At 40.5% G+C, this 27,690-nt stretch overlaps 3 protein-coding genes across 6 annotated transcripts in view; 2 read left to right on the top strand and 1 right to left on the bottom strand.

Moving 5' to 3' along the window:
• The first annotated feature begins 50 nt into the window (after positions 1 to 50).
• CCNC (cyclin C) lies at positions 51 to 17,087 on the top strand. 2 transcript variants are annotated; one of them, XM_035561749.2, is made up of 12 exons: positions 51 to 186; positions 706 to 812; positions 4,595 to 4,679; positions 4,917 to 4,986; positions 6,434 to 6,485; positions 9,233 to 9,288; positions 10,576 to 10,611; positions 11,786 to 11,877; positions 12,591 to 12,658; positions 12,981 to 13,060; positions 14,969 to 15,087; positions 15,756 to 17,087. In XM_035561749.2, exons 1-12 carry the CDS (start codon positions 155 to 157, stop codon positions 15,808 to 15,810), a joined length of 852 nt encoding a protein of 283 aa, XP_035417642.1. In that variant the 5' UTR covers positions 51 to 154; the 3' UTR covers positions 15,811 to 17,087. The 2 variants fall into 2 exon arrangements, with proteins under 2 accessions (XP_035417642.1, XP_035417643.1); XM_035561750.2 differs by lacking the exon at positions 51 to 186 and having other exon boundaries at positions 738 to 812; positions 4,603 to 4,679.
• A 2,340-nt stretch (positions 17,088 to 19,427) lies between these two features.
• TSTD3 (thiosulfate sulfurtransferase like domain containing 3) lies at positions 19,428 to 21,881 on the bottom strand. 2 transcript variants are annotated; one of them, XR_007708058.1, is made up of 5 exons: positions 21,756 to 21,881; positions 21,476 to 21,646; positions 21,083 to 21,242; positions 20,689 to 20,818; positions 19,428 to 19,811 (listed from the first exon to the last, which is right to left on the bottom strand). XR_007708058.1 is itself a non-coding variant. In XM_035561733.2 (4 exons), exons 1-4 carry the CDS (start codon positions 21,841 to 21,843, stop codon positions 19,748 to 19,750), a joined length of 483 nt encoding a protein of 160 aa, XP_035417626.1. In that variant the 5' UTR covers positions 21,844 to 21,881; the 3' UTR covers positions 19,428 to 19,747. The 2 variants fall into 2 exon arrangements, 1 of the variants encoding a protein (XP_035417626.1); XM_035561733.2 differs by lacking the exon at positions 20,689 to 20,818.
• Positions 21,882 to 24,862: 2,981 nt separating this feature from the next.
• The window catches only part of USP45 (ubiquitin specific peptidase 45), a 55,185-nt gene continuing 52,357 nt past the window's right edge, over positions 24,863 to 27,690 (top strand). For both annotated transcript variants that reach the window (XR_007707939.1, XM_035561713.2), the window contains exon 1: positions 24,863 to 24,980. The gene's annotated coding sequence lies outside the window, so the exon portion shown is untranslated. The remainder of the gene's footprint in view (positions 24,981 to 27,690) is intronic.

Raw genomic sequence — 27,690 nt, 5'->3', positions numbered from 1 at the left:
AACGCTTCGCAGCGCCGCGTGTTGCCGCCCGGCGGCGGCGGCGGCGACGGGCACGGGGCGGTGGCGGCGGCGGCCGCCTCCTTCCTGGGGCCGGCGGCGGCGGAGGCGGCGGGGCCGGGGCAGCGCGGGCCCGGGCGCCTCCCCACGGCTCCTCATGGCCGGCAACTTCTGGCAGAGCTCGCACTAGTGGGTGCCGCGGGTCGGGGGCGCCTCCTCCATTCATTGCCCGGACCGGGGCCGGGGGGGGCGCTTATGGGGCGTGGGGAGGCCCGGGGCATCCGTGGGGTGAGGTGTTTTTGTCCTTAGGGTGGGGTGTTTTTGTCCTGTGCGGTGTTTTTGTCGTTGTGGGCGCAGCCGGGGTTGGGCTGTGTCACCATGTCTCGTAGCGAGCACCCTGAGGTTTAGTTGGGTGCCCAGGGGGCTGCTGGGGGGGGTGCTGCTAAGTATAGCCCCAAACCTTTGGGTAACCAACAGTTCTGCACAGTCAGCTTAATTTACTACAGGGAAAGGCTCATCTGCCCTCACTGGCCCCTGCCAGCGTGTTTTCAGGCATCTAACTCTGCAAACCCCAGTGAATGTTTGCTCGAGATGGTCCACGGCTTGCTTAAAGGCTGCTATCCCTTTAGCGCTGAGTTGCAGTCAGTGCAGGAGAAGCTGGATGTAGTGTTTGTAAAGAGTTATTGAAAGTGTTTTCCCTCCTTGTAGTTTACAATGGATTTTGGATAAACAAGATCTATTGAAGGAACGCCAAAAAGACTTGAAATTTCTGACTGAAGAAGAATATTGGAAGCTACAGATATTTTTTACTAATGGTAAAATTGTTTTTATTTTTATTTCTGCTGTGTGTTTATATGTTATCTGCCATGTCTAAATGCATTTTTTTTCATTTAGAGGATGTCATTTTCTTTATTATTTTACATATACTTCCCCAGCACACTTTAACAAAGAGCTGGACTGTTGACAAAGCTGTTCAGTTAGTTGTACTAACTTAATTTTAAAAGAACTTGAAGACAAACTGGCTGCATATGTAATGTTTTAACCCATGGTAGAACAAATCATGGTACATTTTCTGATTTTGAAGAGGTCCTTACCAAAAACGTAGAAGGAAGAGAAGCAAGCAGAAACTGCTAAGCTAGCATATGAAAGGCTCAGCGACAAGCACTAATGCTCAAACTGTGCTCCTTGAGTTTTTGGTGGGTTCTGGGGTTGTGGTGAGTATTTTAGCTGATGTGTGCTGTCCTCTTAAACAGCGCAGCCCACAAGCTTGTTATCTGCATTTAGTTATGTTCTTTGAAACTTGCGCCACAGCCTGTGTCTTGCCTTGCGACCAGTTCCCAGCAGTGGGTGGCTCACAGATTGCGCAATGTTGTCTACAGCCTGTTCTCCCAAAGAGTTGGGGCTTGTCTGTGAGGTTATCTAAGACTATCCTGCAAAGCATTTAAATGAATGGCTGCATTGGAGCATATCAGATTACACAGGCACTTAAACTCTTTCCTGTGCAATTGTTCAGTATTTAAAAAGAAAAAGTCTCCCTAAGAGAAGGATGTTGCAAAGTAGTAATTTGTTTGCAGGCAGCTATTTAAATATTTTACATAGCAGTCTTTTAAAGTAACGTTTATTTTTTCAGCTATCTGGTCAGACGTGCTTGAGACAGAAAAGTGAAGTGACTTTGCTAAGGCCACTGCGAGATCTTTTGTCTGTACTGGAATTGTAACTGTGAAAGATAGTCATCATAATGTCTCTCTTAGGTTAGCTGTTTTAAATTGAGTATGCTGCAAATGTGATTGCTGTTGACATGCCTGTGTTACTGCTTATACAGGACCAGCAAGTCAAGCTAGCAATGATATATCTATTTGATAAGTTCCTGAAACTCCTTGAGGTCAAAACAAAGCATCATAGCTTTCTAATGCAAAAAGAAAAAGTGGGATGCTGATATTTCTAAAACTCTATTTCTGTGTAATTTTCACTAGTATTAATTATGAAACAGGCCTTTTTATGTTTCATTTTAGCATTTTTTCTGGAGTAAACAAAGGTTTACAAAGTAGATAAGTTGTATTCAGTTTGTGGTTCTCAGGATCTTTTTCCTTGGCATTCCTTTCCCGTCCTGAAGGAAGAGTTCAAGACCTATGGTAGCTGGAGAATGGCTCTGCTGCTGTCTCCTCTGCACGTGTGTGAACACAGCAGACCCTGTAGGGGAGAGTGGTGCTGGACCAACACCTTTTCTGTGGCCATGAGAGGCACCTGCGTGGAGAAAACAGTCTGGAGCTGCTCAGTGTGGGCGGGAGCTCATACAGTGTTTGCTGTGTTGGAGCCCTCAATATGTGCTGTATCTCTTCACCTGCCTCTGAATCAGGGGCTCTGCTTTGGACATACAGAGCCTCTCCCATGTCCTACATTGTCTAGGTATGGCTGTGAGCCATGGCGTGACTTGTAGTGTTCAAGAATTCTGCCCCAGGTTGTTCTCCAAAGCAACTGGAAGGTTACCCGGAGAGAGGCAGTTTCCTGCTGCCTTCCCGTTTGGAAATGATTGCTGTAGATTGGCAAGTGATTGTGCGGCCATTAAAACTGTAAAGAGGGAAAACTCTCATCTTCTAAAATAGTTCAGAAAAGAGAAATTAATGTTGACTTCTGTCTTTGGGTTACAGAGCTTTTAATCAAGTTTTTGGTTGAAAAGCATATTAATCGATTTCTCTTTCTGGTTTAGTGCAGAAGCTGTGAAGTTTGTGGCATAGGATACTCAAGACATTTGGATTTGGAACAACATTTTTTTACTTAAAAAAAAAAAAAAAACAGCAACCTGAAACTACTTATTTTGTAAACATAAGGGAATAAATAACCCAATAGCTTCTTTAAAAATATTTCAAAAATGAATTGCGAGTATTGGAATTTTTCCCAGCATATAAAAGCTTCCATTTCATTAAGTTTCTCTAGGCTTTTGTCCATTTTTTTCCCTAAACCTCACTTGATTTTTCTCTGACAGCAGATGGCCTATCTGCTTCTGAAAATCCCATGGGAGTGAGAAACATATTTGGAAAATTCTGTTTCGCTTGATATTTGGATTTTTCTGATGCCCTAGTATTAGGACAGCTTTTTAGCCCCATCATCAAATCAAAGAGAAAAACTCTTTCAAAACCCCCAAGATACACTGATAGATATTTTAATGCTTGTGCAGACACTCTGTTCTGGACTTGACCTCTTTTCTGGCAGTGTTGCCTCTGAGTCCTACGGTTACTGGCAAGCTGGTCTCAATTTGGCATTCTTTATCTTTAGGAAAAGAGTGATATGACATAGAAAGGGACTTTACAAGGCTTTGAGTAATCATAATGGGTGACAAATTAGTTACCTTTCTGTGTTTAAAAAAAACCCAAACCCGATGTCAATGCTGGTCAGGATGATTTTCTCCTATGTTGATTTGTTTTCCAGCCAGCTTCGTGTTTGCATGTTTTTAAAATTTTCATTAAAAGGGAGTGTAGTGTGTACCGTGGCTATTCCCAAGGAGGAAGGGATGGGAAAGAAGCTGGACCTTTAGAAATTCTTGTATGCTTAAGTGGAGACTAAGTATTTAGCAATTACTGGTAATAGAGTTGTTTGCTTTTCCCATCGATGGTTGCTGCCTTGGTATTGCTATATATACGCTTAAGTGTATATATACACTTCTATTTTTATATATATAAAAGTGTGTGTATACAAACATATATAAAAGTGTGCATATATATATATATCTAAGTATGTATACTTATAGTTAGGTGTATATTAAATGATCATTTTGGACATTCCAGACGAGGGAGGAAAATAAGAAGAGGGAGTCTTAACACAGCCAACCGAGCCTTGCTCAGAATAATGGCTGTGAAGAAGTACAGGAAAAATAACAAGTAACAACCTTATGTTTCGCTCTGTCATTCTCTATATCCAACCCCTGCTCTTAATCCCAGCTTGATGCATCTAATTTGCTTGGCACCTTTCCTTTGCCTGGGAGGCCAAACAAGAGCTACCTGCACAGATGACACCAGGGTTATTTCTTGGCCAACTGGCAGAGGACCACTGTGATGGAGCAGCTGACTGAGCTGACTGCATCCTCTGGTCTCCCACCCCCCTTTCCCTGGACTAAATATGTCGTTTCTTTAACACCTGCTGCCTCTGCCAAATTTAATGACCATGTTTGTGTTGGCAGCTTTAGTTGTTTGAAAAAACACATCCATTTTGCATGGCCCAGAAAAGCATAGAGTTAGATTTCAAGCATTTGGGTTTCTTTTGCTATAAAATGGAATACCCAAACTTTACCCTTTGAGATTTGTGTTGTCATCTTCCTAAAGGTCATGCTCACTTTGTACGTGATGAAGTCAAGTAACCGTCCCCTCTTTTAAGGTGTCCACAAGCCTCAAGATCCAGTAGTACTTCTTCACCTCCAGGTCTGTAGGTTTACAGCAACATGTTTTCTCCCTGGAGTGGTGTATCTGAACTGAAGGAGAAGGCTGTGCTGCTGCTCCTTAGAGTCCCCAGCACTAGTTGTGTTTTGAGATCCTTTGCTATTCGGTGTCAAATTGTTGTAAAAACTCAATTCAAGCTTCTGTTCATTTTATTTTATTTTTTTAAGTTATCCAGGCTTTAGGTGAACATCTTAAATTAAGACAACAAGTTATTGCCACTGCTACAGTCTACTTCAAGAGATTCTATGCCAGGTAGGACTGTTTATTATGATGGTACAAGAATAAAACATTTGTTAGGCACATTTTGGTAGCCCTTTAAAATTCTGTATTAAAAACAGTGCCGCTGTTGTTTTCTGGATGGTGTAAAGCTTTTATGCTAATAAAAGTTAACTTAAGCTCTGCTTTTCAAAAGGAAGTGTGGTGCTCTTAATAGATTAATCGTTCTACGTGTGTGAAACAACATATTATAATTTTGTTATAACGTTTCAGATATTCCCTAAAAAGTATAGATCCAGTATTAATGGCTCCTACGTGTGTGTTTTTGGCATCCAAAGTAGAGGTATGAAGTATTACAATTTTTTAATGTAAAATTATGTGATGTATAAGAGTGAAAAAACATTTAGGACTTTTAAAATTTTTTTGTCATTCTTCATGCTGTGTGGGTTGAAACCTTTTTTTTTTTTTTTTGTATGGATTTCTATAGCAGTTCAGGAAAAGGAGACAGAAGGTCTCCAATCGTATTATTTAGTATTTGATCTTTCTCGATTTTGTCTGAATTACTAACACTGAAGGGCCTCTGAAGATTTGAAAGAGTATTTTAAATGTCTGTTTACGTATTTACACGGACTATATCTTAAATTGTTCAGTTTTGCTTGAGCGTCTCCTCTCTGGTGTGTTTTTCCTTATTTATGTTTACTCAAACTTTAAAAAAGAATTAGATTTTTTTTTCCTAATTGTCTTTTTTAATTAAAAGCATGTTGTAGCTCATATGCTATCTTTGGGAAGGAACTGACTTGTTAGGATAGTGGTAAGAAGGCCTCAATCCTCCACCATTAGAAAGTCCACTTTAAAGGTGGCATCAGCCAGACACTGTTCCTACTTTTCTGTAATGGAGGACATTTTTGGGGAGGTTGAGAAGTGTCTGCGTGATAGGACAAAAAAAAAAAAAAGATCAAGTCTATGATATGTTAGCATTCGTGAATTTCATGGGAGGAACTCAAATACCTAGAAATAGTCCTACTGAACTGATGTTCATATGCGATACTGCTGTCTATACAAATATTGTGATACCTTCCAGTGTTTGGAAGAGATAAAGGAAAGGAGAAAGACAGAGAATATTGGAGAAAGTTAACAGGCTGATAAAAAAAATACTAAGCCTTTAAGAAAGTGCAGTGCAGACATAACGTATATGTAGAGATTTACCTTGTATTTTAGAACAAGTACTAGAAGATAAGTGTAGCCTTCCTTATGCTAAGGCTTCTGCAAATTTAAAGGGCAGCTGTAGAGGTAATGATTCTGCTGTTCGCATCTCTGAAAGAAAGCTTTAAATGGTTTTTTTTGGCTTGCTGAGACCCTCTGTGGAGAAGCTAAGGTTTCATGGAAACATAATAAAAAAGGTAGAAAATGACAGGTTTATAAACATGATTTTCTCTCGAAGTGGGATGGGAAAAAAGGCACATGTTATTGAAGCTTCCTTGTCTATTTTATATGTAGGACGTTACCAAACTAATCTTCAGGTATTGTGGCTTAGTACCTTTTATAAACGTTTACTTTTCCTCATTCTTCGTAACTCAAACAACAAAGTAATAAATGGAAAATATCTCTTTAACTAAGATCATGTAATTTACTCTGTTAACCTTTAAAAAGAAAAAGAAAAAAGGGAAGAATGAGAAAGGGGTGGGGAAAAATGTAATACTGCATAAAGAAGGCCATTATTTTAATTTGATAACAATGTGAATAAGTGGTATTTCTGGTGGTTCACCTCATTTACCGTTCTTTTTCTTCAGGAGTTTGGTGTTGTTTCAAATACAAGGTTGATCTCTGCTGCTACTTCTGTATGTAAGTATTAGTGATTTTCATTGTACTGTGTTTATTAAGTCATGGGTGGTTACATGTTGACTGCTAGGAGCCAATTAAAGCTATTTAGCATAAATAATTTCTGGTTTTAAATATGGAATCAGAAGGCTCCTTTATTAGTTTTGGTTGATTCTGCTTGGAGCTTGTGACAAGCATAAATAAAAACAAAATAATAAAATCTCTACCTGAGACTGTTAATAAGTAGTAAATTCATTTCTGAACTGCTCAAAGATAGAATTGAAAACCTTGGTCTTTATTTGTCTGTTATAACGGGTATGTTTCCATGGAAATACCTGTTTGCAGAATTTTTACTAGGCTACACACCTTCTAACACTTTAAATCCTTTTTAACCGTCATAAAATTAGTCTTTATACATGATACTTATTTCTAAACGTACATTTTAGAACCTAAATATTGTTCACAAAGTTAAAATGCAATAAAATCATACTGTAGTTACTTAATTTTCTGTCTTTCCCACCTGCCTTATATTTCCCAGTTCCTGTAACTTGCATCTCATCCATCAAGTTCTGGAAGTGATGGCTTTCTTAACTAGATGCAATAATTTGACCCAGAAGGTCCAGCTGCTCTCAGTAGGCCGTTTGTCACTATGCTCTTCAAAATGTAGGTCAGTGCTTTCAAAATCACTCTTAGCTGCTGAGGGGACAGGTGACTGGCTGCATCTGTAGCTTCCGCATGCATTAAGTGTATCAGTCCATGGGGCTGGCCGTATGACAATTCCACCACCAGGAACTGAAACACATCTTCAGTGCCAGCTTGACCAAGACCAGTACTGGATTTAGCAATGAAAGCGCTATTTTTACAGAGGAAGCATCTCAAAGCACAAATCTGTGTGGCTGTTTCAGTACACGAATTAGAAGCTTAGATGCATTTTGGCAAATATGCAGCAGTTGATTTTGCTTTGACTTCTACTCTTGAGCCATGCTATTTCTGAAAATCCCAAGGCTTGGAATCCCACAGAAAATTACCCTCGTGGTTCTTCCTTCAGATAGAGAAAATCCCTGCATGCCCCAATGAGCGCTCTGCATTTTTATGGAAGTGGGGACAAAAAACGATGGGCTTTTTCCTAGCATTTGAGTCTTTTAATCTACCTGGTCTCCCTATACCAGAGATGCTTTATCAGCACACATCCATTTTTTTGGAGGCCTCAATACAAAAGGAGAAAAAAGATGAGATGTGACAAGTAAAAGGAAAATAGCAGTACAAACTGACTAGCATAGTAGTGGTCGGTTTGCTTTTTGTTGGGTAGAAATGTTGGAATTGGTACCACAGGCTTCCTCTGTAAGGAAGGTACCTCAGATTGGTTTCTTGCAAACTCTTCAAAAACTTTTCTCTCCATTTCCACAGCTGACTAAAAGGACAATTCCATATGGTTGTCTCCAGCGTGTTTTGTGGAAACAAATGTCTTGTATCCATACTTTCCCCTCAGTTTGGTGTTTACTATGCATTTCTTTAGTTTGCGTGCTTCTCAAGAAGACTGTCTTATGCATTCTTCTCTGTCTTGAAATCATTAAAATTTCCAACCATCAGCCTAACCTTACTGTCCTACAGCAAATAATTTTTGCAAAGTCCACCACAGGTCTAAATGTTGAAATGCTTTTTATCCAAGTGAATTGGATAATCTTTTTATCCAAGTGAGTTTTATATGGATTTTCCAGCAGTAGTATTAATTCATAATTGACTGCCATTAACATCCTGGAAGTGCACAGCACTGCAAATGTTTGATGTTACCTGTTTTTCTTTGGAGAACATGGACTTAAAATAGTTTTTACACGTTTCACTTGTAGAAATCTCAAATCCACATCTTCAAGTATATATAAGTTTATTTTGCTCGGCAATCTAATTTCAGATCACTCTTTTGCTGCTTAACATAATTCTTAATGGTGCACTGAATACCCATTCTCCTTGTAAAATGCACAAGGATAATTAAGTATCTATATCAGGGATCATCATAAACTAGAAAACTGAGGATATATTTGAATGTTCTCTTGAAGACAAGATCGTCTTGAATTGTATCATGTGCCTAAGTAGATACTTTTAAGTGGGAAAACTAAAGGAGAGAAACACCCTTGAAAAATCTCATAATCCAGTCCCTCGGACATATATTTGCATTGTGGTGAATTGACTTCTTGCTTTTAATTTGAGCCTTGTTTTTGCACATCCAACATTTTTACAAGTATGTGCGTACAGGATCTCTTGGCTGGGCTCCTTCCCACCCAGATTTCCCATCTTGCTTTCCTAAGTCTTCATTATATGGTTTAAAATCTTGCATGTTGAAGGATCAAGTCTACCTAAAAAATCCGTGAAAATTCCATTTGGGTTTTGTCTTGGAAATGAGATCAGAGAATGATCTCTAGATTGGAGTGACATCAGTAGGTAGGCAGCTATGTGAATGATAACTTGCAGGAAGTTAGGTACCCATACAGCTAGAGGCATTTAACCAGAAGATTTAATTGTGCCCAGAGCATTAGACAAGTGTCTGTCTGAGTACTTGGGAAAAAAGTGAGTTTGGGGTTTATTTCTCTTGCCCTTTCAGGATCTTAAATCTTATAATTTAACTTTTCTCTTTTAAAACCAAACATTTTCGTGCTGCAAGCAGTTTTGCTGCCAGCTGGATTCAAAGGGCGCTGTGGAGATTAATTAGTAGAATGAGAAATTAGTAGAAGTATTAATTGCATCACTTTTAACATAATGGTTTCTTTTTACTGTAGTGAAAACTAGGTTTTCGTATGCCTTTCCGAAGGAGTTTCCTTATAGGATGAACCATGTAAGTATGCTCTACAAACTAGAACTTAATCAAAAAAAAATTAAAAGGCAAGTAATTTTTAGGAGGAAATGCTATCCTTTCAAATTCTAGGAAGGAAATATTTTCACACTGATATGTCGGGTTGCTCATAATCAAACCAAAATTAATTATTAGAAAAGGTAATTTTAAAAGTACTAAGTCTTGTATAACTTCCTTTCCTTAAATTGGTGAAAGGAATGCTATCAAGAGAACTGAAGCGACTGAGTGACTAAAATACCAATTTTTATGCGGTATGATGATAAAAGAGATTTAACTTTTTTTTAAATCATTTTGTTTACAAGTGCATTGCTCCAGGGAAGATAAATAGTCCTTGCACCTGGGATGCTTCCAAGCTTGCACATTCTGTTAGCCTACAGAAAGCAGTTTTATTTTTGCCTGTAAAATGTAATGGCTTTCGAAATTTTTTTTATTTATTATTTAAAATTTAAACTTACTAGTGGTTTTCAAGGCATTCTCAGTCTCAATATTAAAGAATTCTGTAGGCTTTCTTGAAACCAGTATTGCTTTATGTTGTAGTATTTTGAAAGTAAATGCATCTATTTATTCGTGTTGACTATGACAAGTGCTACTTTTTTGTGATTTTGCTTTTCACCAAACTTAGAAAGCCAAATTATATATCAGAATACAAAATATTTGTAAAATAGCAGTGCAATTTTATCACAAGCACTTAAGGTAAAGTCAAATGAAAATATGTTTTGGAGTACTTTTCCTGTAGCATAGTTGAGTCTTTATCTTGATATAACTAATATATCACTGCCTCTATGGAAAAGGAGAGTTTTTCTTAAATTGCTACAATTGTACAGAATATTTCATATGAAATTAAATATGAAAGTACATGAAAAGTTGATTTGGCATGTTAGTGGCATGCTGAAAAAGCTCTAATTCTAGGAAAGGACTTCTGTATTTCTTTTAAGTGCTTATAAACTGGGAACAATTTTCTGCTTGCTTCTTAAAACAGATCTCAGATGAGTACTGCCAGTAGAATAGTCTTTGATAGTAATCTTGATCCAAATGGTTCAAATGCATTGCTATTATGACTGGGGTTCATTTATAATGGTGGTAAGGTAATGCCCGATAGTAGTTTGATTTTTGCTTGGTTTTGTAGTTTCCTATGAAATGCAGTCAGGAGTGTTGAAAATACAGGTGTTGAGAATTCCTGTGCATTCATGATGTTAAGCTGGATGCTATTAATTCATTCTGCTATCTGAAACATGCTACTGTTTAATTGTGATTTTTACTTCCTTGCAGATACTAGAATGTGAATTCTATCTCTTAGAATTAATGGTAGGTGAGGTTTTCTGCTTTTACTGCCATCTCAGTTTACTCTTTACCTATTTAAAATGTTTTGAATTTTGTGCCATGGAATATGTATCGTGCTGTCATCTTTTTTTTTTTTTTCACACCAATTTTAGAATGATGTTCATGTAGATCTAACATGTACATTTTCAGCAGCATGCCATAATAACTGTGCTGTCATCTGGGCTGAGCAAGGACATTCTCAACAGTTTGCATTGAAGTTTGCATTGCTCAACAGAAATAATGCAGATTGTGGGAGCAGTGGGGACGGGGAGCGTGTGTATCTCTGTGTCCTAGTGTCTGGAGCACTACTGGGAAGAGTAAACCCTAAGCTCTTTTTTTCACCTCTCTTTTTTTTTTAAAGAGAGGTAACAGTACATTACAAAATTCTAAAACAGAGAGTAGGATGTTGGTGTCCTTACTTGCTCAGAAGAATGACCAGTCAAGAACATAGTCGTATTCCTGCTGTGTTGAATGTCTACTGATTTTATAATCCCTTTTTAGATATCCTGCTTACGTTTAGTTTTTGATACCCCTGGTATATATGTCACTAGCTCTTGTGTTTTATATATTGGAGTTTCACCACAAGTAACTGCATTTACAAAAAGTTACATTTTGGGAATTAACTTATTTTTCCAATATGCTATGCAATATATAGTATCTGTAATAACTGTCTCTCAGTGTCCAGCTTTTCCCTGTAATATCCATGCAGTTGACTTCTTTCAGTGAGTTATTCCTTGTTGTATACATCAACCTGGGCCTGGAAAAGAAGGATTTCAGGGCCCTGGATTTTTTTTTCCTCTTTCCAAACCAGTGTCAATTATTTTGGCATGCTTTCCATGTATGGTATTTAGTGACAGACTGTTTTCTGGCAGTGTTTTTTATTTCCAAGTGGGAATTACAGGTTTGTAAGCAAATGAGGTTTCACTGTGCTGCAGATGTGGCTTTCTGTGTCTCTTGGGGAAAAGACATTGACAGACTGGCAACCATGCTATATAATGGTATTCTAGAGAGAGCAGTGCCCTCATTATAGCAGGGTTAGGTGTCATAATGCTACTTCAAAAAGACAGTAATTGATTTGTGAATCAAATGTCTTTAATGTGAGCTGACAATACATTCTCTGTTGTAATCTTAACTTTTATCCCGTTGATATTTTTCCTAGGACTGCTGTTTGATAGTGTATCATCCATATAGACCTTTGCTCCAGTATGTGCAAGATATGGGCCAAGAAGACATGCTGCTACCTCTTGCATGGTAATGCAGACAGTGATTAATAATAGTGCCTCCTTTCAGCAAGAAAGCAAGTGTTGAACAGTTATGCTTCAGAGGTGGCTAAGCAATAACAGGCTTGATATTACAAAGAGTACCCTAGTTAACCTATGCAGGTATATGTTACTGGATTAAATTATTGTCCTTGTTGTCTCTTAACCCTCTCTAATGGTTTTAAATTGAAATGGTCTAGTTTTTATTATTAGACTAGCTCTAATAGCACAGTTTTTTTATGCTATTGAATGATGACTATGAGTAGACAACTTTTCTTTCTGTTAACATCTGCTTTTGGTAGAAGTAGTAAGTTGTTTCTTAACTAGGTTAAGCAGAACTCCTTAAATACTTTAATTGTTTCTCAAATACAGATAGTCGATAAAAAAAATATTGCCTTTATGTTTGCCTTAACTCGCTTATTTGTGAAATGGGGATAGTTATTTTATGGTATAGGTGAACACCCTCTGCAGAATGATATTTGTGATGCTATAACATAGTGCTTCCAAATAAACTTCTGCTGTGACTGCAAGGAAAACAATTAAAGTCTTTATTAGATTTTTACAAGGGGAGAGATCTCAGCTGCTCTATTTTGCCCTGCAGACTTACTGTTTCTACAGTTCGGGAAACTGACAAAACATTTTAAAACTGACAACAGTTTATGAGTCTCATAGTCTAAAGGTGAATTTTTGCTCTGTTTTGCACAGGAGGATAGTGAATGACACATATAGAACTGATCTTTGTCTGCTGTACCCTCCTTTCATGATAGCTCTAGGTAAGTAACACAAGCAATATCCCTGGCTTGTTTAAATGGATGCCTTCTGCACGCTGTCTCATAACAAGTATTCCTTAGAACGCCCTCATAAGCTTCTCCAGTCTGTTTCATACAGTAGTGGCAGCGTAGTCGTGCCATTTAGAAAGTCTTGAAGAAAAATTGGATAATTAATCCAGAGTTTTCTCTGTTGAAAACTGGATGAGGTTGTTTGCAGAGGAAATGAAGAATGCTGAACTCCATAGTATTTTGCCTGACATATGATGTTTCTAAATGTGTTGAGAGTGGATTTTTGTTCAATATTCATGTCACCTGATCTTTGCAGCTTGCCTACATGTGGCCTGTGTTGTCCAGCAGAAGGATGCAAGGCAATGGTTTGCTGAGCTATCTGTGGATATGGAAAAGGTACTCTTTTTACCTCCTGCCACCTGTTATGGACTGACCAGATATGTTAGCAGTGGTTATAAATCTGTCTTGCATGTGTGAGATACTGACTTGAACTTCATTCAGCGATCACGTTACGCACTGTTGAAATTAGGTAGGAGAGAAAAGAAGTTAGGTCATTCGGTTATCACCCTGCCCTGAAAGTCAAGACTGAAACGCTGCATAATGACAAAGTGCTGCTGGTGGTGCCATTTTTCAGACTGAAATATAAAATCAATATCCCATGCATTTTTTTTTTGCCAGAAAAAAAAAATCCTAGTTTTTATCATTCAACCTTGAATGATACTCTAACTTCAAAATTCTAATGCGGGTAGTTTTCCGATTCACCCTTCAGTATCTTGTCTACATGTTCTTATTTGCTCCCTGTCAATATATGTATAAAACATTCTTGACGCTTTCAGGATGACAAGGACTATGACTTTAGTCAGTGTTAAATGAGGGCATGCCAAGATTATTCAAATGATTTTCCTGCTATTGCAAATTTCATGTCAAATAATCCACTTCATAAACTTATCAGACTTTAAGGTGCAGTTGTTCTGATACCAATAATATTCTTCAACTTAACTAGTTCCTTTTGTCTTTGGTTGACTTCCTGAGTGCATTCATCCCTCTGTAACCTTTGTTTAGCTCAGGCAAGCAAGCTATACTCATACTCATTCCCCTTATCACACCGTGTCATTCTGCACATCTTTTTCAGTCTGAGTTTACCTTTTTTGAACCTGAGTGTCCAAAATGGAAGAGAGTATTTCAGATAAGACTTACTATTGCCCTCTGTGCCCTCAGTATTACACTTTATCCCACTGATGATATCCTGGAATTGTATTTGTATTCCAGAATGCGTCTTCAAATTTAAGCAGTGTGGATGCTATGCTGAATCAAGATCTCTGAATTACACTGTCATGCATGCAAAAGCAGAGTGATAATAGATTGACAGCACAGGATAAACTACCTATATTTGACAGATAAGGTTACCATAAGCTTGACGTTAAACATGTTTGAATGTTTAAATGTCCCTGTTCTCATACCAATGATACTTTTTTTTTTTAACATTAACACACCGGGGACCTCTTAGCTAACTGTAACTTTTGTTTCAAGGATAGATAGTGATCTAGCATTTAATCAAACTCCATGAATTAGGAAGAAGAAAGTCTACTTTATTAATTCAGTGTATGGTGAAACAAATCATGAACCAAATATTGTCCACCTTTTGTGTAGAATATTGCATTAGAAGTTTAGTAGGAAATTAATATAGCTGAGGTGCAGTAGATAGAAAGCTTCCACACTGGTAGAGAATATTTGTGTGTCTGGAAACAGAACATGAACATTCAGTGATTCTTATTTTAAAGAATTTAGATACTTCTTGGCTCTATTTTTGGAAGTAAAGGACTTAGACCAGTGTTTGTTTTTTATTTATTTGTTTTTTATTTACACTGTGTCTCTGATGCATATTGAATGCTGACGGTCATTAGATACTTAATTGGTAATCTGTGCTTATCTAGCTGTAGTCGTGCTGCCAGGTGTCTATTTTCCTGGTGGCACGAAGTATAAGCTGTAGCAGTAGAAACAAATAAATAAAAAAACCTTCAGCTCTTGGGGCAGGAGAAGTGGTCAATACAGTGGGAGGAAAATGGAATGGGAGGGAGGGAGTGAAAGCATTGAGGCTTCCATTCACAATTAAACCAAAAACTATTTACAGAAATGGGTGATTACCAGACTGGGTTATACGTGAGATGGGCCTATTTCTGATCTGAAATTGGCGTTTCTTAATTTAAGTCTGGGGCATAGTTAATTAACTGCACACTTAAACTGACTGTGATAAATACAACGTCGCTATTGTCTGACCTTAAAATCTATTTTCTTTCAAATCAGATTTTAGAAATAATCAGGGTTATTCTGAAACTGTATGAGCAGTGGAAGAACTTTGATGAGAGGAAAGAGATGGCTTCTATTCTTAGTAAAATGCCTAAACCAAAACCACCTCCAAACAGGTACTGTCCTTCTATATACTGTACTTAATGTACCTTTCATAGGGAAAATCTGGACTACTATCTTAAGCATGCCTAAATGTTTAATTTGAGGTATAGTGTGTGCTTTTACAACACAGCCCTTTCTGTTATAAGTAGACAGTCTGATTGTTCAAGAGCTAGTGCGAAGCAGAATGTTTGTTGTTTTATGGAAAGTGTTAATGTAATTGCAGTGTGATCAATACAGCTTAGCAAATGAAAGAAACACCATTGTGAGGCCCCAAGGAGGGGCCTGATTCTTTGGAACAGCGCCTGTTTGCTGTCAGAGTTAATTACTGTGATTAAATATTGCTATTAGGAATCTGCACGTGCAAATTCCTATGCATGAGCTGATGTAATATCAACTATGAAATGTTGATTTCGGAAGTAAATTCAGTGTATGTGAACAGTAATTTCAATACGTTCCGATGCAGCTACGTGCTGAAATTACTTATGCATGCTTAGAATAATCTTTGCATTTTTAGTGAGGCTGCACAGAATATCTTAATCTATTTGCATATATCTTTATATATTTTCCTTCAGAAGGCTTTTACTGCTTCCAGAATGCTGCATTTTTTCATTTGAAAAAGGCAAAAATGCAGTATGATACTTCTTTTCTGAGACTTCTTTTTTTCTTTTTTTCTTCCTAACAGTGAAGGAGAACAGGGTCCAAATGGTAGCCAGAACTCTAGTTACAGCCAATCTTAAGACATTCCAAAGAATTTCTTTATGGACCACTTTGACTCAAGACATCCTGGGATCTTTCCTGTGTTCATGAAATGGACGGAAGGTTTTAGTAACATCTTTGACAAAGAACTTGAAGAGTAAATAGCTTGTTTGTGTCAAGCATTTTGAAAGCTTTTTCTTTAAAACTGTATCATTTTCTCTGACGCTGGAGTAAACGTACTAAGATTTCTCAGTGTAAGGAATCAAATTTTAAACCAAGCTGCAAAAGATTAACACTATCCACTCAAAACAAATAGTTCATTACTGGTTTCATTTGCTTTGAGAAAACTGTAGCTTGCCTTTAAAGTGAACTTTTTTTTTAAAGAGGCAGTAACCTTGAAACCTAAGTGTAACTATATTAATGACCTGTGTTGTCTTCATTTTGTTGGTGACTGAAGGAAGATAGTGCACTGTATGTTAAACCTATCCATTACCTAGAGTTTTGTTGATTTTTTTTTTTATTTTTTTTAAAAGAATCTGGATTCTGTAACCAGTGAAACAGCAGTCCTTCAGAAACAAAGCCTGGAAGAGTCTGCAGAGAATGTTGTTAGAATTCTAATGAAAACTGCAGGAAAGAAATTCAGTTCCTTTTTGGGGTTAGAAAAATGCTTGTTTTATTCAGTAGATATGTCTGGATGTTTTTGCCTTGAAGCCTAGTAGCCCAGCATACCAGAAAAGTGCAATATGTATAGTGATTCTGCAGTTTTCTTAAACATTTCAAGTGTTAGGAATTAAAAAACAAAAACCACCAACATACTTTGATTATTTTTTTTGCAGGTAAACGTACTGTATTGTACAATTGGAATATTTTACAAACAAATACAAATCTGGGTATGATTGCTATTTTTTATTGTGGATTTTTTTTTTGTACAAAAGATATACACTGTTAGTCTGCCTTCACTGTTAGTGTGAATTTACGTGGCTCATTATAGAGGTTATTTAAGAGGATCAAGCTTTTGGTGAACTTCATACTGGCTAATTTTAATTGTGATTTTTTAGGAGCAACTCTTTAGAATAACTGAAATGGGATTCCTTGGTTAACTGTGTGCTGGAGAAAATGAGATTCTTTCAAACAGAAGGCCATATCCTGTGTTCCTTACTCAGGCAGATATCCCACTGAAGTCAGGAATTGGCCTAAATCAAATGTAACAATTTTTAGGTAACTTTGTTTCTAAATAATTTCTGTACAACTTTGTTTTGAATGAGAATGCCGACTTGCCCGAGTATAAAAAATTGAACAATAAAATAAAGTGAAGTACCATTGTTGTCCAGCTTCTCTTTTCCTGAAGCAACACGTTTCACTGGTTTAAAATATTGGGAGTTCTTGAAAACCCTTGCTCTGTGACGTGTCATGGTTCAAAAAACAGATCCCTTAAAACAAAACAAACAAAAAAAACCAACATAACAGATCCTGGTTTTGTAGATAATGTCCTTCTGTAATTGGCTGGTCATTCACTGATTGATAACTTAAGTGTATTTGTATGTTTACTGTGATGTTGAAGGAAATCTGTTAAAAGGTGATGCTAACATGAACAAATTTAATTTCCCCCCATTTAGACATACCCGTCACACAGAAACGTGACTGGCTTAAATTTTTAAACCCAGTCAGTGACAGCTTCATAGGGTAACTAGTTAAAGAACACACACATTTCTCTAGGCAAAAAGCATCTATGCTTGGGCTTGAGTTTGTAAGACAGAACCACTCTTCAAAAGATCCAAATCTACCAACACATGCAAAGCCTGAAGGAAGTATCAAGCACTCTCACTTTAAATGAGAATAACCTGGGTATTGTATCAGTACCTGCTTATCCTGTTTTATGCTTTTCCTCAGATGTTTGTTACTGGTTGCTGCAAAACAGAAAACAATGAATGAGACATCATGGTGTGACCCAATATAACCATTGTTAATGTTTTGTTGACAGTGTACTCTCAGATGTTTCCAACAAACCCAGCTGTAGTAACAAAAAGAAGCGTTGGCCATCTATGACTGAATCGTGATTAAGTGTAGTTGATTAGATCTCCCTGCTTTGTTCGTCTATATGCTGAAGTTTGGTGGTATGGTCAATACAGCTAGGCATGATTAACTACACATTTTGCTTAATGTTTTCAGTGTATTTCAAATTTTCCATACAACCTGACCTTAATGATTTAAATCAGAAGGCGGCATTAGCCCTGGTGAGGCCTGGCGAGACTCCGCCAACAGTGGGCTTCAGTTGCATCTTTGATTATGTGCCCACAGCACTGTGAAATTGATAGTCTAGGTCATGTTGAACAGGCAAAATTAAAAGACTGTAGGATTTGGCCAAAGCCAACAAATGTGGTGGCATCTGTTACTCCTCCCAATCCTATCTGAAAAAGATGCTTCAGAGTAAGATACCAAGAATTGCAGGGTGATTGACCACAACAAAGTAACACCCACACATCCTGACATTTTAGTTTCATCTTACTTCCATTATTTATCAGTTAAACTAAACCAGTATTTTGGAAATTAGATTTAATTCTGGTTCTTTACATAAGCTTTTTTCTTTTTTTTTAATGGATTGGAAATAAGATAGTGCAGTAAGACTGCTAAAAAGTCAATGATTCTTCGAAGAAAAGTGTGTTACTCACTATTATGACAGCTTTGCTACTGGGTTTCTAATTATTAGAAAAGACGAGAAAGCAACGCTCCCTGTAAAATAGTCAGGGCAGCACAGTTAATGGTTGGCTGTACCATGTACAGGTGCTCTCCTCTAGAAAAAAATTGCATAATTTATTGGAAATAAAATTCTAACAGTTACTTTTTCTTGTCTGTTACCTAAGCTTGGTGGGGTATATTTTTTTATGTCCCTTGCTGTCCATGCAGACTGGCCTGTCAGAATAAAAGAACTCTATGATAAATGAATGTTGCAATACTGATGAGAGCAGAATCAGAAATTTTAATTCTCTTTTCAAGACATCCTGGCTAGTCCTGGAGTTTTGTGTTAGGAGCTAAGTTTTCTAGGGGCCAGAGCAATTTAGCTTTGCCAGCTCTTTTGAACTGCTAACAGCATTAAAAAAATCCTTAGAATTATGACTATGCAAATTTATAGGTGTGGAGGGGGTGGGTTTGTTTTTTTTCATGTTTAAGACATACAAATTAATGTACACAGAAGGAAGGGAGTTAAGTAACTTCCTTGGACACCTCATGTGTTCCAGCCTAAGATGACTACATCTTCATAATAATAACTTCAAATATAGGCAAGTTCTCACTTGATGCTGAGCTACTGAGGGAACTGAGCAAGTTGACTGAACACTACTGCATCTTGTGCGCAGAAGCAGATCAGTGTATATTAATGGATATCCTTTTAAAATAGGAAATCACACAACATCTTAAACAGCAAGTATTCTAACGTCAGGGCAGTTTCTCTTTGTATTTTGTGACTGGTATTGGAGTTTTGGCCTTGCAATCACATAGTACAAACCTAAACCTTTGCTACTCTATTTATAGCCTTGATAACATCAAATATTTTAACATTATAACTATACATGAAGAGTAATAAATCTGTGCTTAGGACAATTACCCCAATTCCATTAGAATAGTTAAACTACAGTTATTCTAAACAAACTATCCAACACAGTTATTTGGAAAGGATAACTTTATGTGTACTATCATCATTAGTTTAAACAGTCATAAAGCAGATCATACAAAATTCTTTTCACATACTTCTAGCATCATCATAGCACAAAATAAAAATCAAACAAATTTAACATCTGTTCATGTCATAGTCCTTAAATATAATTTTAATCAAGCCATTAGGTGCATTACTATTTAAAGGTAAATGCCCATTTACACAAGAAAACAGAAGAGGACTGTATTCTGAAAGTGGAATGCAGGTAGTTTAAATGCTAAAATCTACAAAGCATTCTGAAGGTAGGGCAGGGATGGAGGCAGTCATCTTCACTTTTTCTCTGGAAGTTCACGTTTTGCCCATTCCTCAAAGCCACCAGGATAGTGCTGAGCTCTGAAAGTTTGCAGAAGATAGAATGTTACTGAAGACTCTTCCTCATAAAGGTATGTAAAAGGACACGAAAAAGAAAAAATAGAGAAAAAAGCATACAGAAATTCTCTGAAATCAAATACACTAGTACACTGTGCAACCAGCCAGACAAGAGTACAAGGAACATCAAACACTCTGCATCCAAGTAGTGTATTCTGTAACCCATTTCTTCCAAATGACACAATGCTGGAGATCAAATACCAAGCAAGTAGTAACAGCTAGAAACAGTTTGCTGCCTTTTTTTTCAAGAAAAAAAAAAGGAAACACCTCAATGCAGTGGGAGATTTGCATGACATTATGCCCAATACTTCAGATGTTATGAAGGTCTTTAATTCCTTGCACACTTACATGCTACATAGGCCTGACATAAGCCTGTGAAAAAACAGCCTTGAAAAAACAAAAACCCACCATATGAAAAACGGGTGATAAAGGATATTTTGCACATATTTAAAACAATGTATTTATAAAACAAGGGCATAGTCCCCTACTTTTGACTACAATCAGCAAGGATATTCCAATTCTTGATTTGCAATTTAGTAAAAACCTATTTTTGAAATTCTACCCATAGTCTTCAATTCAGCAAAGCACCTTCTGTCATGGGCTTAACAATTCTACCAACCCAATGCTGCTCTTGCTTTCACGCTATCAATCTCGTTGTCTTTTTAGCTAGTCCCTTCACTATTTTATACCTGGCAAACAATGCACTGCTTTACTGAAAGCAAATGCATATTTTGTCTTTGGTGAACCTACAGGTGAAACTGCAATTCTACACACAGTGTGGTTTCATAAACTATTTAATATAATTTAAGATTCTACTTCTACAAAAATGAGCCTCTTCTACCTTTCCAATCATCATCCTGCACGTCAGAACTAGCGTTTATGAAGCTGTACAAGCAACATCTCGGCAAGGGAGACGTAAGAGGTTGAAGAACCCTTCAGCATCAGCGTGGTCTTGCAGCATATGGCATCACCTGCAGCATATAAGCAGAGTTGCTGTGTGGTTGCTTTACAGGACATCTCACTTTCCCATAACACCAGACTGCATCTTTCAAGGTTCAGTGGAGACATAAGGAGGTACTGTTTATAAGTTGTCTAACTCTAATATTAATCTCTTTGTTCATATTCCACATTGAAGTTTTTATCCATACCCGTAAGAAGCTCAGAGAGAGTTGTAGTTTACTTACTGGGGGAACTCGTATTGATTCCGCCCTTACACAAGGAAGCCATATGCTTACCTGCTGAAACCCAAGGACGTGGCAAAATTCAGTGCTTGTTTGCTTCTTGATCCTGCAAAGCAGGAGAAAACCACATGGTCTGACTTGGCAGGCATCTTTTGATTGTATTGCTCCCTGAAATCCGTTGGGTTCATTTGCAGAGCTTCCACTAATTCGTTCACTGTGAAATAAAAAAATAAATAAAGTCTCACATATTCTCTACCCACAAATAAGCTTACATTTTAAGGTTTCAAATTCCTCTGGGAAGAAAAAAAAAAAAGGTTTAGTCTCCCAGGGTATTCGACACCGTTTAGCACAGCTTCTCCTTGCATGTCATCACCACTTGTCCACAGACCGGACCACCAACCGGACCAAAAGAGCAAACGTTTCTACAGAGCATCACGAAGAGCTTACGCGGTATGTTGATGGAGGCCGGGATCTTCCCGTCTCTGTCAACCTCCCACCTCTCCCGCACATCTATGTGGACGACGCTGGATTTTTTCAACTCTTTGAACTCCTCGTAGGAAACGCCGCGCTCCCCCTGGGAGCAGAGGCTGCGGGAGGTGCCACCGACCGCCCTGGGCTCTGCAAGAGAGGCGCAGCCCGTGAGCCCCGCGCTCCCTCCCTCCCCCAAGGCAGGCCACCGCCGGTGACAAAGCTCCCTCGGGATCCCCCCGGGGTCCCCCCGCCTCACCGGGCGCCGCCCACCGCCCCCAGCGGCTGCCGCCGGCCGCCCGGAGGGCCCGCACCGCTCGGTGCCCGCACCAGCCGCCGGCCGCCATCCGCCCGCCCCCCGCACGCAAAATGGCGGCGGCCCAGCCCTGCCCCGCCTCGGGGCGCCCTGCCCAGGGGAACCGCGCCGTGCCCGGCCGAGCCCTGTCAGCACCGGCTGTGGGACCTCGTTCCCAGCTCCAAGGTCTCCGTGTGGGATAGGGCCGCCGCACCGAAAAAAGGGCGTTTCGACGTGCTTTAAGCTCACTCGACGTGCTTTCAGCCTGTACGTACAGTGTGCTTGCTACGTACTGGTGATGCCAGTCTAAAAGTGACCATGCTGATCCTCTCCTGTCATAACTACATTTTGAGGACTCCGTCGTTGAATCTTCACTAATGAGAGTTTTCTTTCTCAAAAGGAGAACAAAAATATTTCTCAGTGCCGATACGTGTGACAAATCGAAGCTGGCACGTATAGCTGGTTCACTAGCTGCCCTTCTGCCAGCCTCTCCATATGGCCTCCGTGACAGACATTTGCAAACTGTCTCTTTGAAGCAGTATATCTATATATGAGTCGAAGTTTTATGTGTTTCCCATTTGTAACAAGATATAGGTAGATAAAATACCCCCTCTTCTGAGTTATTTTTTACTACATATTTTACCTGTTGTAAAATAATGACCAAAGACCATTTACAGCATGTGTTGCTGTGAGGAACTTAAACGTGAGCTGTGGTGTGTCACAATGCTTTTCACATGAAATGCATATTCATATAGGGTCCTATTTTTATAAATTAATTTATGGCTTTAATTTGACCCTGGTTCACACGCACATACACACAGAGAACACACTAGCTTGCTTGCAAAAATAGGAACAATTCACAAGGCATCTTTTGCAAGATCTGGTTAAGTCAGTAGGCAACAACTTAATGAACGGATAGAAGAGAGAATCATGAGCAGGAATATTCCAGTGAACAATCCTTGCTACGGTATCACATAAATCACTGTTGCTAATAACTCTGCACGTTCTATTCTCCTCTCACCTATGGGGTATTGCCATTTAGCCTCTTCTCAGCCTCTTCTCAGCAGCTTTCTTCATTTCACCTTTTGGGACTATCTCAATTTCTGTACAGAATCCCACACTGATACGTGGTGGCTTCATTTGCCAGCTGACTGTTTAGTCACATTTACCCTTGCATGTTCTGTATCATCATCTTCTCATATGACTTGAAGTCACCATCGATCAAAGGTAAGGTTCACAGACCTAGGCTTTCACCAAGTGTCACTTCCTTTCTGATTTTTCTATTACTATACTTTCTTCTGACTATCATCTATTTTTTTTCCAACCAAACTCTCAGCCTTCCCATATACTGGCAGTTCTCTTTCCCACAGCATCCTTCACCATGCTTTACATATCCCAGTTTTCCCAACGTGTTGGAAGTCTGTGCATAAAGACTTCTGTCCTCACTCTGCACAGGATTCAGTCCATTTCTTTGGGGAAACTTCCTCATCTTTCCCACCTCCTCTGCTTGCCTTCCCTCTCTGCCACTGTCCTGATATTCTTCTACCTGCTCCAGATATTCTCTCTTGCACTCAGTAAATATATTCCCCTTTACATCACACACTGTTGCTCTGTGTTCAGCTCCCCTTCCTTCTTTCTTTAACCTTTTAATTTTTTTATTGCTCTTGCAGTGCAAGAAGTCTTTAACCTCTCCCATGAAGACAAGGAAGAACCTCCTTCTCGATCCAATTTGTTTCCCAGTTATTGCTCCATATTCTTCCCCCTTTTCACATTCAGTGAACGTGGTGTTCACAATTAAGGCCTGGTGCTCATCTGTTACATGGCCTGCAGTCTGCCTTCTGATCCTTGTGCTCAGTGGTCACCGCTGTCATCACAGTGCCTAAAGAATTCCTCCTACCTAAATCAAACCCTGCTTGGTCTGTCAACCTCTTTCAACAATACTGTTCTTGCTAACTTGTCTTTGCTCAGGCCCATGGCTTCCGTGTGGTTCCCTAACCATTCCTAAAGTCTGTTTGTTGGTAGATCCACTACAGGTTCTCCACCCTTGTTTTCTGGGGAGTCCCACAGTAATGCTCCCCTTCCCCCCCTTTTTTTCTACTCCATGCCATGCTCTAGGTGGCCCTGTGAGAAACTAAGTTGTGTTTTTGCAGTAGAGAACTAATTGTCTGTATTCAAAGGTAGATGTGTAGTCATAACAAGGAGAAATGCCAAGTAGATAAGTGGACAGTAGAAGGCCTCAATGTTCCAAAATAAGGCAGAAGCTTGAGAAAAACAGGATGAGCAGTGTGAGAACAGTAAAACAAAGATCACAAGTTCTCAAAACATAAGAAAGGGAAAAAAAAGAAAAAGGAGAAATTAAAGGGTTGAAGAAAAAAAATTGTACATATATGGTATAGAGGAGCACCGAGTAGCTTGTGAACCTGTAGTACTCAGCCAATGAGGAAACAGGGGAGGTGATCAGGTGTTGGGTAATAGGGAATAAAAGGTTATGATTTGTTTACTAAAATGTGCTCCCAATTGGCAGGATGCCTGCCATTGCAATCGCGAGTAAAATAGCTTCACAGAAGATCCCGTCTGAAGAAATTATTTGAGATTTTTCTCACAGCCCTGCTTGGGCAGGGGGGTTGGACTAGATGATCTCAGGAGGTCCCTTCCAGCCTCAGCCACTCTGCGATTCTGTGATAACGGTATTCTGATAAAACGAAACTCCAGGTCGTTGCTTCAGACTTGCCTCCTGTCCAAATAAAGGTGCCCCCCGGGATGCCCGGACACGTTTTGGGGTTTAGCCTGAAGACCCCGTGCGCTGCACACCCGTAGCTCAGCCTGGGATGTGCTCTCACTCTCATCTCCCCCTGGAGCTCGCCTGAGGCGCACCGTCCGGGGACGACCCTCGGTGCCCGTGTAACACCCCCATCCCCGGCCGCCGGAGGCAGCTCCTTCTTCCCCCACACCCCCGCACAAGCCTCCCCATAGCGCTGCCTGCCCCGGTCCCGGTCCCCCCGGTTCTCCCTCCCCTCCCTCCCCTCCCGCCGCCCCAGCCCGGCCCCCTGGTCCCGGGCGAGGCCGGGGGCGGGCCGCGCCGGGCGGAGCGGAGCGGCGGGGAGCGGAGCGGCGGGGCCCTGGCTGCGGCCCAGCTTCCTCCGCCGCTTCCTGCCGCCGCTCCTTGCCTGCGCGCCCCGCCGCCGCTCCGTGAGTGCGGGCCGAGCGCGGGGGGGAGGCCGCGGTCGGGCCGGGGCCGGGGCCGGGGCCGGGGCCGGCTCCGCTGCGGAGCTCGGAGCTTGGAGCCCGGCAGCGCACGGCCGGGCCGGGAGGGCCGAGGCGCCGCGACATGGCGGCGGCAGCAGCGCGGCCTGCGGAGCCGCCCGGGGACGGACGGGGGACGGGGGACAGGTCGGGGACCCGCGGCGAGCCCCGGGGGCCGAGCAGCCGGTGCCGTGCGTGTAGGGTGAGGCTCCCCCGGGCGTCCCGGTGAGGGCTGGGAGGGGACCGGTGGCCCCGCAGCTCGCTGGGCTCGGCCATGCGCTGCCTTCGCCTTGCGTTAGCAGGCACGCGTTGAAGTGGCTGTGGCGTCCCGTGTCACCGGGCTGGCACGCCGGGTCCCGACAGCGCAGCAGATGCCAGCCCGGTGCCGCCTGCTCCCTCCGAGCCCTCAGCAGCATGTGCCGGCGGTCGGAGCGCAGGGACGGCTCCCTGGTACGCCGGGTTGGCTTCCCAGGGAGGGAAATCTAGCGTGGAGCTGGTGGTGATGCCCCTCGTTCGTCAGAAATACGGTGCTATAGACCCACAGCGGCAGCTCTGCACGCTGTACTTGAGCTCATGCTTCGGTTTGTGATGCGTGGATTTTTGTAGGGCTTCAGTCTCCTGCTGTCTGTATGCTTTTAGGAGTTCATCCTGCTCTTGCTATAGATCCGCTGCTACTCGCACGGTTAAACAGGGTATGTGTGTGGCTGCCTGTTAAACACAGAAGTATGAGAATAAAGATGTCAGGAAAGCAGAAGCGGATGGCAGTAACTTCAAGTGTCTTGCTGCATGATGTCTTTGGCTACAGGTGTCTCCGAATTCCATTAAACAGTCCTTTTATACAGGAAGACTCATGTTTTAAAGGGTTCCTTCCCATCTCATTTTCACGCATTTTAGATGGAGGTACAGGAGCGGCTCACACATGTTCCAGGTTGATAGCAATTTTACAAGGCATATCCTACTCCACAGCTTACTACAGTTGTAAATATTTTGTCAGATTTCTTCATGAAATATTGAAGAACTGGTATTCTGTAGTTTTGTTTCCGCCAAATTCACAGAAATACAGCTGGCGTCTCCCAGGTTCTGCTGTGAACATCAATCGTAGATCAAGGACAAGTTGTTCTACTTTAGACATGTCATCAAAACAAACTGGGGCAATTTGTACCTAGGAAGATGATAGAATGATTTTTTTTGCTCTCGGCGGCAAGACTTTGACTTTCAGAAAGCCTAGGCTAATTTTTCATAGTCCTTTGTTTTTATCTGTTTTACCACCATTAATTAGTTAACTCCTGCAGCTTCCAAAGTAGATGGAAGGCTTTGCATAGTCTTCGTCTTCCTGGGATCTGCTCCGACTCAGCCCTTTAGGCGGGGGACTGCATGAGTCTCTGGCGCTGAGTCTCTCAGCTTAAGTATTATCTTGGGTGGGCTTCAGTCTGCTATCTCATGCAGTATGCCACAACCATAGTTCATTTTCGTTACTTGCTATTACTTGACTTAAAAAAAAAAATTAAAAAATTGGACTTTACAATGTCTTTCCAGTTCATCCTTTGCTGATACTGCCTTTTGTTTTCCCTTATGACACCTTGAAAGACTCTTTTCCCAGTTTTTGTCCCATGGCTATTCTGCCAGGACGCTGAGAGTTCAGCCTATTCTCCAGCTGTTTTGGTTGTTATTCCCTCAAATTTTCTGTGGTGATGGCACTCTTTGCATCACTGTTCATACCATGTGACTGCTTAGTCTGTCAGCTGTCAGCCGACTGCCTTTTCACATACGAAGTTTTCATTTGCAGGCCAACATCATTACTTACAAGCTGTGGCTCTTTTTATGGTATTTATTTCACTTTTTCAGGGATATCTGTGAATGTGTGGGAACATCCATGTTAGACCATGAACACGTCAGCCCATATGTTTTTTCCTCTTGGCGTGTTCATGTTTTTGACAATATGTTTGAAGTAGGATAGAGAGCATAAGCTAAAGTTGGATTTGCTTTATGAGTTGGATATTGAGAGGAATCCCTGAATTTTTCCGTAAGACAGTAACAAAACCTATGCTATGAAGTGCCAGCAAAAATATGTCATCAAAGAACTACTCCTTTATCCACTCAATCCTTGTGTTTACTTTAGTCATAAAGCCGGCTAAGGGCTCTTTCTGTTCCTGTTTCTGGACACACCTGGATCTGTTCATCATTAGAAGTAGTTTTTGTGTGGCGAGTGGGTTGCAGTAGCAAATACAAAGAGGATTGTGTAGGATGCAGACATGAACATTAACAGACCGTGCGTAGCATGGACAGATGAATAAAGAATGATTAATAGAAGTACATAATGCTATGGGATGTTTAATCTCACTTGAAAAGTTGTATCCAGTAGTCAGACAGCTCCGTCTCACTTCTGCAAAAGTACGTGAGTGTCTCACCCTTTTAGGGCTGCAATACGATGTCAGGGCTGGCGTTTGAGCTCTAGTGATGGTGTAGGATGTGTGATGTGCCTTTGGGCTGGGAAATCTTGGAGATGACGCTTTCAGAATTTCAGATGACATTTTCCAGGGGAAGAAGTGTGGCTGCCACTACCAGTCAGGAGTTCTGGTCCTTTTACTGCACTAGCAGGCAGCGAGGGCTTGTTTGCCGCAAAGGTTTTGGTGGCCGTCAGAGCGCGGAGCGCCCC

The sequence above is a fragment of the Cygnus atratus genome, chromosome 3 (assembly GCF_013377495.2).
Source record: "Cygnus atratus isolate AKBS03 ecotype Queensland, Australia chromosome 3, CAtr_DNAZoo_HiC_assembly, whole genome shotgun sequence".
NCBI classification, from domain to species: domain Eukaryota; kingdom Metazoa; phylum Chordata; class Aves; order Anseriformes; family Anatidae; genus Cygnus; species Cygnus atratus.
Note: the sequence above shows the minus strand (reverse complement) of the source record. Positions and strands in the feature narration are given on the sequence as shown.